The sequence below is a fragment of the Etheostoma cragini genome, chromosome 20 (genome assembly GCF_013103735.1).
Source record: "Etheostoma cragini isolate CJK2018 chromosome 20, CSU_Ecrag_1.0, whole genome shotgun sequence".
In the NCBI taxonomy this organism is placed as follows: Eukaryota; Metazoa; Chordata; class Actinopteri; order Perciformes; family Percidae; genus Etheostoma; species Etheostoma cragini.
This window is the reverse complement of record NC_048426.1, coordinates 4,752,706-4,763,360: the sequence shown is the minus strand read 5'-3', so window position 1 is coordinate 4,763,360 and position 10,655 is coordinate 4,752,706. Positions and strand designations below refer to the sequence as shown.

At 41.6% G+C, this 10,655-nt stretch overlaps 2 protein-coding genes across 2 annotated transcripts in view; both read right to left on the bottom strand.

Annotated features, from left to right (window-relative positions):
- galcb (galactosylceramidase b) overlaps window positions 1-10,655 on the bottom strand; it is a 379,778-nt gene that overhangs the window by 132,938 nt on the left and 236,185 nt on the right. The window lies entirely within an intron of this gene.
- kcnh5b (potassium voltage-gated channel, subfamily H (eag-related), member 5b) overlaps window positions 1-10,655 on the bottom strand; it is a 149,485-nt gene that overhangs the window by 128,305 nt on the left and 10,525 nt on the right. The window contains exons 2-4 of the mRNA XM_034858488.1: window positions 7,090-7,213; window positions 4,208-4,314; window positions 833-961 (exon numbers count right to left, since the gene is read on the bottom strand). Of these exons, the coding sequence (XP_034714379.1) occupies window positions 833-961; window positions 4,208-4,314; window positions 7,090-7,213 (360 nt within the window). The remainder of the gene's footprint in view (window positions 1-832; window positions 962-4,207; window positions 4,315-7,089; window positions 7,214-10,655) is intronic.

Genomic DNA, 10,655 nt, shown 5'->3' with positions numbered 1-10,655 from the left:
GATAACCAGGATGAGAAGGTGAAGCTACGTCCAGCCAGGTGGAGATAACCAGGATAAGAAGGTGAAGCTACGTCCAGCCAGGTGGAGATAACCAGGATGAATGATGCAGTGATGGAGACGATGTATTGTTCATACTTTCTAGTATGTATCTCATTCACTGGGTTTCACCCTCTCTCTCATAAGCTAAAATATAAATTTCCTAAGTCATATTAACTTCCACTGCTTGCTTTTTTTCATTAAAGAACGACAGTGGCTAAGGAAAGGAGGTTGTAGGATGTAGAGAACAGGTGGTGTTTGAGGGGTTTCAAATTATATTTATCATGAGGGGTTGCATCGTTGCGGTCTAGGCGATAGGTGAAAAGCGTGTCAAGATGATGAGTGAGGGAATGAGCAGAAGAAGTAAGAGGAAGGTGGGGAAGAATAAAAAGCCAGAGAATAAAAACATTGGGGGGGGGGGGGGCGAGGGGAAGAAAAAGAGGTAGGAGGAGGAGGATGAAGAAGAAACTACTTTATGACCCAACTGGCATTACATTACATGCTGAGGCTTCCAGCCATGTACGCCCCCCCCCCCCCCCCCCCCCCCCCCCCCCCCCCCCCCCCACATCTCCCTTTCTCCTCTCACACTTTACTATGTGCCTAATAAAAAAAACAGACACCGTGGAAATATTCTACGCTGGCTCGGTACGATCTTTCACCATGGCGCTATCCATTTTTTTTTTATTCCACTATGAATTATCTAATAATAAAATCCCCCAAAATAATCTTCAAAAAACACAGAGTTTGAGAAGCTCATTGGAGTAAAAGCCCCTGCCTGCTGCAGTGAAACACTCACCTTTAGTGGTTTCGTCTTCGATAGGCTGCTTGAAGAGAGTGATGTCCTTAAAGGTGCAGAGGAACAGAACCACCTTGTCGTTCTCGTTCCTGATGGGAGCCACTTGCATGTAGAACCACACTGGACTTCCTGCAGAGACATTAGAACATCTTAGCCATTTCCTCGCAATAAGACATGGAAGTACATTACGTAAAGCATTGGTGCGTAGCGTTTTGATATTAATGAACGTCCGTTACATTAAAGCCATTGCCAAATGAGTTGCTCCAAAGCTAATTAAGACTCTCCGCGCCACACAGCTTTCTCTCTGGATGTCTCAGTGTGACTATGTTCAGAAGATTCCAGCCCAGGACGAATTAACTGCATCCCAAAATTCCTCTACATTACTGGCTTTTGCCCCAGAAACAACATTTCTGATGTCAGCCCACAAGTGTTCTATGCAACTGAGGTTTTAGGATTGGGTTGGCCACTCCATTACATAAATCTGGTTCATCTGGAACCAAGACTTTGCTGCTTACTGGTGTGTTTTGGGTCTTGTTGAAAGACCCATTTCAAAGGCATTTCCTCTTCAGCATAAGGCAACATTACCTCTTCAAGTATTTAGATGTATTGAAACTGATTTATGATCACTGGTATGTGATTAATAGGCCCAACACCACAGTATGACAAACATCCCATAACCACCATACTTTGATGTCTTCACCTTGTACTGTGGGTTTGAATTCAGTGCATGGGGGGGGCCGGACAAAACCGTCCACGGCCCCTAGACCATCATCAGTCCACAGAATGTTGCTCTATTTCTCCTTTGGCCAGTCAGTGTGTCCTTTGGCAATTTTCAATCTATTCAGAACATCTTTTCAGCAATGGGACTTTGCGGGGGGGGGGGGGGGGGGGGGGGGGGGGGGGGGGGGGGGGGGCTTTTAGCTGATAGCTTTGCTTCACATAGCCTTCTTCTGATCGTAACAGTACTCACAGGTAACTTTAAGTCTTCTTTGGTTTTCCTGAGTTGATCATTGGTTGAGCCTTTTCCCTTTTGGCTATTTTTCTATCCATTCCAATGGTAGTTTTGCATTTTTTCCCCACGTTGTTCAGGCTTTGGATGCCATTTAAAATCATTTTGGCTAAGCAGCCTATCATTTTCTACACTTCTTTATATGTTTTCCCATCTTCAATCAACCATTTAAAAAGAAATCCTCTATTCCTTTGAGCAATGTGTGATACGACCCATTCTGCTGAGTATTTCAGTGTGAAACGCACTATAACCAGCATGCACAACTTTGCTTCCTTCTTTCCTTCCTTAAAGATGGGCCATAACTGACACCTGTTTCTTCACACAATCAATCAACTCACTAATTAAACACAACACTACTATTATGTTTGACCATTCCCCTTTAAATTACAGATTCAATTCCACAGAATGAGCAGCATGCATGTCTTGACTGTTGGCTCTGTTGGTTTTCTAGGACTCTACAACACTTGGTACATTATTTACCATGTAGAAATATCACTTCTACCAAAAATATGATTTATGAGGTTAGTGATGTTGGACTACTACTGAACACAGCTGTATATAAAGGCTACATCTCAGAGAGAAATATTCTACTTTTTACTCCTCTACATTCATCTGACAGCTTTAGTTACTAGTTACTTTAGTTACTAGTTACTTTGGTTTCTCCACTACATTCATCTGACAGCTTTAGTTACTAGTTACTTTAGTTACTAGTTACTTTAGTTTCTCTACTACATTCATCTGACAGCTTTAGTTACTAGTTACTTTAGTTACTAGTTACTTTAGTTTCTCCACTACATTCATCTGACAGCTTTAGTTACTAGTTACTAGTTACTTTAGTTACTAGTGACTTTACTAATACTTCTTCACTGTCTCTGTACAGTGTTAGAAAACAGTGGTGTAAAGACATGGAGTCTTGTTTCGGCCAACTAACCGTGAAAAACTCAGTTCACAAAGACATACTGTATTTTGTTAACCAGACATTCTACATTTTTTCATTACTTTTTATGAACTATAAAACCCTCACTACCCTGGATCAACCTGAACACAATGTTCTTGGTTTCAGCCAATCAGAAGCTCCCCCATTGCATCGATGGACAACAGACAGCAAAATCAGGAATCCATAACTCCCACACTCCACTCTGCTCACTGGTTATGTACATGGCGTTGATTAGTTCTCACACGCCGTTTAAATTACCCATAATTCAAACTAAATTTAAGACAGAGTTAAAGCCATCAGTCACTTTAAAGCTCTTTCTGTAAACTTATACAAGAAGTTGTAGTGACTTTATTGCCCAAGTTGTTCGTAGTCATCATCCATCTCCTTTGTACCCAGCCTCCATAAGGGCCCGTTCCCCTGATTGGTCAGCACATTTGCGCCATTTTTAAATTGATATTTTCATATTTTTACCATTCCTCCCTTCTCCGCCTCATATTTTGCACTCGTAAGCTATCCCTCTTGGGAGAATAATTCTGTCTGAGCACACTGTGCACTGCTGTCGTCACCCCCGCTGCTGATCTACTGCTGCTCTCCGATCACTCTTCTCCTTCTTAGTGACCTGTCAAAGCTAGATTTCATCCAGTTTTACTTCCTTTGTAATTAAGATTAAACCATTCATCGGTTTTATCTGACCTCTATCTATCCATCTATTCATCCATCCGTCCATCCATCCATGTGGGTACCTTAACATAATATTAAGAGGGTTTTAAATGACCCATCCTCAAACCGGGTATCAGAGTATTAATAATTCCTTGCACAGGAAGGAAAGTGAAATACAATATGACAAAGAATAATAATAAAGTGGCAACATCTTAACATCAAAGCACAAAAATATAAAATAATGTGATTGAAAGTTCAGAAAAACAAAATAATTCATGAATAGAGGTAATGAAGTCATAAATTAGCTAATAATAATGACAGTATTAATACTATGGACACAGAGACAAGAGAGACGTAGCTCAGTCATCTGCAGTCATCTCTGAACTGAACTGCGGAGTAATAACAGCAGCTTTGTGAAAAAAATAAAGATCGAAGAAGTTGAGGTGAAAAGCTGAAGGTCAATAAAACTTTGACCACTGCTAGTTCTTCAAATGAACTAAAATCCTCAGAGTATCGGGTTTCTGCTTTTGAAATATATTTGGCTTTTAGACTGGTGGCTGGACAAAAGAAGCAACAACTGATTTCATTTGTAAATCAAATGATTGATCCCTTGGTTGAAGAAAGCACTGAACAGATTATTGGATAATGACTATAACAGTTAGTTGCAGCCCTTACTTCCCAAATTTCCCCCGGGATAAACAACATACTGTATATACCTACAGTATATTCCTCGTGTCAGTGTCAGGGAATGATGCAAGCGAGCACTCACGGTTCTTTCTGTACAGCAGGATTTCGAAGCAGTTTGACTCATAGTTGTCGAACGTCTGTCTGACTTGGTCGATGCTCTTCTTGTCCGTCAGCTCTCCGTACATAAAACTGGAAAAAGGAAACGGGCAATATGAGAAAAAGCAGCAATCAATACTGAGCTGACCCCGTGCCCTTCGCCCCCGTGTCACAGTATATCACATGTGCTTGTTACGGCATCGTCATCTGTCCACTAGCTTTAGGTTTGGTTTTTATAGAGTTAACTGCAGAAGCAGAAAGAATATATTACTTGTATATTATGTTCAAATAATTATTCCCTAAAGGGCTAAGGACACACACACACACACACACACACACACACACACACACTTACTTTTCCTTCCTTGCATGGGGGGTAATAACTCAGACAACACATGTGGCACAAAATATGTTTCTCAATGTGACTCTTATTCTTATATATTATATGTAATATTGTTTAGGATCTTATAAGTGAATCTTTTGTAATGAAAGAGCATTAACCGCCCCACCCACACCGTTTGACAGGAGAAACCCCCACATCATGGACTACTTTAAAAATATATACATAATCTCTACATGGGTGATTTAAATGTAAACTGTATAAGATGCTCCACACAATTGTGATGTTTTCAGCTAGCTTCACTTGTGGAAGAATGCTGAGGTTTTATTCAATAAAGAGATTTTGGCATTAACCCGGTTTAATAGAATTATACAGCCGCATTACAGCTGAGAGAAGGCACGGCTGAAGACTTAAATATCCTTCAGCTAAGAAGAATGGGTTGAAAAGGAAAGCCCGGCGGAGCCCCGGAGAGATGGTGATGTTGGAATGATAACTGTCTCCAGGCTTCAACTTGTACAAGTTTCATTCCACGTTTAAATTTCAAAATATTAGTGTAACTGAAATAGAAGTTTGGGGATATTGGGACACTGAGCGAGCAGGAGGGGCTCATCTTTAATGAAAAACAGTGGTCCCTCATCACAAGCGGAATTTGACTTGTGAGCCAAAGACTTCCCTTCAACCCTTCTCAGATTGTCCCAAAGATGTAAAACAACCAAATATTTAACCAACATTAGAGAAATATTTGTGTTGCACGACAACGTGTTTTTTAATTTCCTACCACTGACAATAGACCGTATAAAAGAAGATGACGTAGCCAACGTGACGCAACCCGTTGGTTTGTGGTATTCTATTTCCAAGCCTGGAGATTGGCATTTTAGCTCTCGCCATGTTGGGTTTTTTGCAGCCAGAAGTGACCATATTCAAGAGGAGGGAGCTGGGAGGAGCAAGGTGGGGAGGTGACGGACAACCCGAGGACCCTATGCACGGCACCATGGTAGCAACTTGGCAATCACGAGGTAGCCACGGCCTAAAGCATCCCCTGCTTCATTATCTATAAATGAATGGGACCATTATTTACTGAGACCATAAACTCATTATTAAAATGTTTACTGGGGTACTAAATCAAATTCATTTCCCCATAGACCTCTATGTAATCAGACTGTTTTGGAGCCAGAAGATTGCCGGTTTGCAGGTTTTAGGCACTTCCAGATTGGCTTCACTGTTTAAGCCTGGAGGTTGCTGCTCTGTCCTGACCCCAGACTGGGAGCCACTGCTTTGCAGCATTTATTGTTTTTGTCCTTCACACTACAGTACAAGTGACCTTCGGTAACCCTTGTGTCCTCATGTGAATCGTTGATATGGCTGCACAAATTCAAAGTCATACAGTTGTACTGCAGTCAAAAGATCAAGCCCCGTTAACGAGCTTCCATCTCCTATCACTCTGGCAGCAGCCTGTAAGTGGAAGCTCTCGGTTTAGGGCTCTTCTTTCCTCTCAGTGGCCTTCTCAGCCCAGAGCAGCAGGGAGTGGGTAGATAAATCTCAGTGCCCCTGTTCTCACTTCGCTCGGTGTCTGACAGAGTCTGAACTTTTTAGCCCCCGGCTAGTCACCCCTGGTCAGATCAGAGAGCCTCTGGAGTCAAATTTAAAAACATCAAGACTGACAGGTGAGCAAGACACCATCCTCAAGCTCAGGCAGAGCTCCCCTGGCAGCTCAAAACTGGATTCTCTCTCCCACTCTCTCAGAGAAGGTGGACATGCCAGATGCTTTTTGCTGTTGTAGAGTGTGACTCTGCTGAGATCCACACTTTAGTGCATGACATAGGGGTAGCGATCAAGCAGACAACGAAGGAAGTATCATGTCAACAGCTCTCTAGACCAGTTTTAATGATCACTACGAGTCAGAAGCAAATCCTTGTCAATCTTTTCACTCACAGGGCTTAAACATCGAATGAGAGTCAATAAAAAAGGACACAGACACTTTGAAAGCACATGGTTTTAGTTTTTTAAACTGATGGCTTCTCTGGTCTTGTCTTTCACACACACACACACACACACACACACACACACACACACACACACACACACACACACACACACACACACACACACACACACACACACACACACACACACACACACACACACACACACACACACACACACACACACACACACACACACACACACACACACACACACACACACACACACACACACACACACACACACACACACACACACACACACACACACACTTCCTAGCTGGTGCTTGGTTTATATTAGTTCTGCCTCAAATGAAGCAAAACACATAAACCAAGGGGTTAAATAAGACATATGCTTACTATAGATTCAGTATAAAAATGTATGTAAATGAAAAGGAATCATACACATGAAAATGGTAGCATGTGTAGTCATGCAGTGAGTGCAATTACATTTCTTTGATCTTGCTTTAAACAGCAATAACTGGGCCCATTTGCAATGCCTAAATGTTCAGTAATAAAACTATATAGAAGCAGAAAATGTTTTACCTGCATGTGCTGCTTTTCTGCATGACTTCAGCCCTGTGGAAGCCAGACAGCTTGCAGAATCCGTCATTGCTGTAAACTACAGGCCACTCCACGATCTGGGCGTTTCCCAGGAGGAAGCTGGTCTCTGACAGAGGGACAGGACACAGAGCACATCAGCAGCAGATATATCAACTAACAGATAAAAGGCTTCAAATCTCCAGGAGAAGATAGTGTACATCAGAATCAGAATCAGCTTTATTCGCCAGGTATGAGGACACATACGAGGAATTATTCTTTGGTGCATCGTTGCTCACACTGTGCTTACACATCCAAAACAACCAAAACAAAAATATACATACTCTAAACAGAACAATATAGAGGCATGAGTGAACAAAGAGTTCAACAAAAATTATTTAAATATGGAGCATAGTGCAAGGATACTGGGATAAATAGTATTATGTTATTATATTACAATATGAACAGTATGAACATTATGGACAGTTCTGAAATATAAAACAAGAATGATGAATGAATAATCAAATAAGAGAGATATGAGAATGAGGAATAAATGATAAATAATAAGTGAGATGTGAGAATGGGCATGATGAATAATACTAAATAAGTGGAACCAGTGAACAGGTGCTGTAGAGACAGTGATTACGGAGTTATGGACCAGAATTGAACCTGACACTGACGGTATGAAGTCAGCTGTTCATCAGAGAGATGGCTTGTCAGAGACTGGTCTAGGCAGTGGTGGAAGAAGTGTATAAAAGAAGTGTACAAAAGCTTACTTAAGTAAAAGCATCTAAGTATTATCAGCAAATGTACCTGTAGTATGAAAAGTAAAAGTAGACATTGTGCAGTAAAAAAAAAAAAGAATTCTCTTTCATCTTCCTGCTGCATAATGGGTATGCTGCATCGTCTTGCTTTAGATGTTTAAAGATTAACTGAACTGGAATTTGAGTAATGGTGATATAACATATGTATTATATTTCTTCTTATTGGTACAATTATTAAAATGGGTGAATTTGTCATAAGGGATAAAATGGTAAGTTGAAAGTGTTGTTGTTGTTACACGGGTGCCGCTACGGTGGTCACAGAATTTGGTGTTACACCGCCATGTTGTAATTCCACAAGCCACGACATCACTGGCATGGTAAGCTACTCCGTGGCTAACTAGCACTAGCAGTGCAGCCATAGCAACAGCAGTCAAAGAGTCTGAGGCTAGCGAACATGGCTGAGGAAATGGTAACCAAGACGTCTGGGGGGGGGTCATACTGTATTGCCCCTGGCTGCAGTAATGAACTGTATAGCGCTAAGGCAGCTGGGGTTATGACACATTTCCTTTTTTTGTCCTTTGACAAGGAAACCAGTCCTCAACTCATGATTAGCAGCTAGCTGCCTTAAAACTGGCTAGCTTTCTGACAGACCCTGGATTTCAAGTCTGTACCATTTGTTTTAGAGACGGACTATTTAGAGAGCTGTTCTTTCGATGCAACAGGGTCACTGGTGAGGGTTCCAGCAGACTGAAACCTGAGGCCTTCAGGCTCCAGTACAGGGCAGACCGATAGACCACCGGCAAGTAACACCACAGATTCCTGCCGTAGACAGGGCGCTGAAACGCTCACGGCAGGCAGAGGATAGATTGGTAGCAAAGGTTACCCCACTAACACAGAACGTTTAGGGAACGTTAGGGAACGTTAGTTTTTGGTTCTCTAAAGGTTAGTTTGAACCAAACCAAAAACTAACGTTTAGGGAATGTTCCCTCCTGGTTTTAACGTTCCCTAAACGTTAAGAAAACCAACCAACCGTAACGTTCCCCTGCGGTTGCACCGTACCTTCACACAACGTTCCCGTTTGGTTATTTTTGGTTGCTTTTGGTTGTTCTGAGTATTTGAATTAGCACAAAGGTTTGCTGTCACTCGATTTAAATTCACCCAAAAAATATTGTACTTATACAATCTAAGTGAAATATACTGCATAGCAAGATCTATTCATTTTAAGGCTGATATCAATTTAGCTTGAAACAGTACGTTTGTGCTTGAATTTTTTTATAACTGTATTATTTAAAACACTTAAAAAACAAGAATCTATCAATAGAACCATTTTCACAACTAAGAAAATTCCCTTCTTTAATTTAGTTTGCAAACCGAACCGTTCTACCCCCTACCCAGTAGGGGAGCCTCTGCTCTGAGGAGACCGACTCCGCGTTAGGCGAAGAAGACAAAACCACGCTCAGACCGACCATGCTGCACGACTTGGCAAGCTCACGAAAAGGTAAACGAAGTACTTTACAGTTTAATGATGTTGTGGTTGTAATGGGAGGGTTTGTGGTTTAACTATTTCCCTCGTACGGCTTTGTTATATTCCGGTTCGGATCAGGTTGACCAAATATAAAAGTTTGGCTGAAGTAAACAACTTACTTTAGCTTACGTTTTCTACGTCGTCCGCTATCTTGCTAGCTATGCTAGACATGCACTGAGCTGCTCCAAAACTTTTCTTTTTATTAAACTGTTTGTACACAAACCATGTTCTCAATGCTGAGTTCATGTGTTGAGCCCCAGGCGAGACTTGGAGTAAAGTCTCATGCTGTATCGAGCCTTCTTAGTGTTTTAAAAATGTTGATTTGGATGCTATCATAGAAGGCCCCTAGCCCTCCCATTCAAAAAGGCGAGGCCAGAGTTGGGCTTCAGATGGAGTGATTACGTCTTTCACTTTGCTCGCTGCTTTGCACAACGTGTCTGCGTTGTTCCATTGTATGTTTTGTGTCATCGTTTTAACATGCTTGCGTTTTTGCTACAAATAAGGTCATTTTTTCCGGTCCTTTTTTTAATTAGTTGTAGTGTACAGTACATAAGTAAAGCCAGTACAATCAAAGTCCTTTTTAGGCAGGTCGACCTGCGGCCATCTTGCAGTTCAGGCAGTTATCAGCAAGCTGAGTGAGGGATACAGCAAGGGATGTAATACAGGACGCCACACAGGAACCCAGCCTGTACAATGGCTTTGAATTTATCCAATTAAATACAATTGCATGACAAGGAACTTAAGAGAAACTTTAACTTTTTTGTTGTTCTTAACAGCAGAACATCATCACAAAAACAGGGCGGTGGCTCAGCCGTGGAGACGCAAATGAGAGGTAAGAAGACTCACTTAAGTTGTTCACATAGTAGATAATGTATAACAACAAAACTAACAGCATTTGTTTTTTCATAGCCACGAGGACACCCGTTACCCGCATGGCACAGCGGATGGATTGCCCAACAGCAGCTGGGCCAAATATCCAGTTAAAAAAATATGGCTGTGTACAGGTAACCTATTGCTGCTATACTATATGTAAATAATTTTCTCTGAATGGAAATGCTTTTCTTTTCCGTGCTACTGGATCACAAATGTTCTCTTAACATAGATTCCTACGCCAAAGCTGTGGACAGGTGTTGGTGGCTGATGGACACGTCCAGCATCGAGACAGAAGAGGAAGCAAGTGTCCAAAAAAAGCAGCGCCGATGCCGAAGGAGGTTCATGACAGATTCTTCAAGCAATGGTAAGACCTTAATTATAGACTACATTTTTTCACATATTTCAAATCA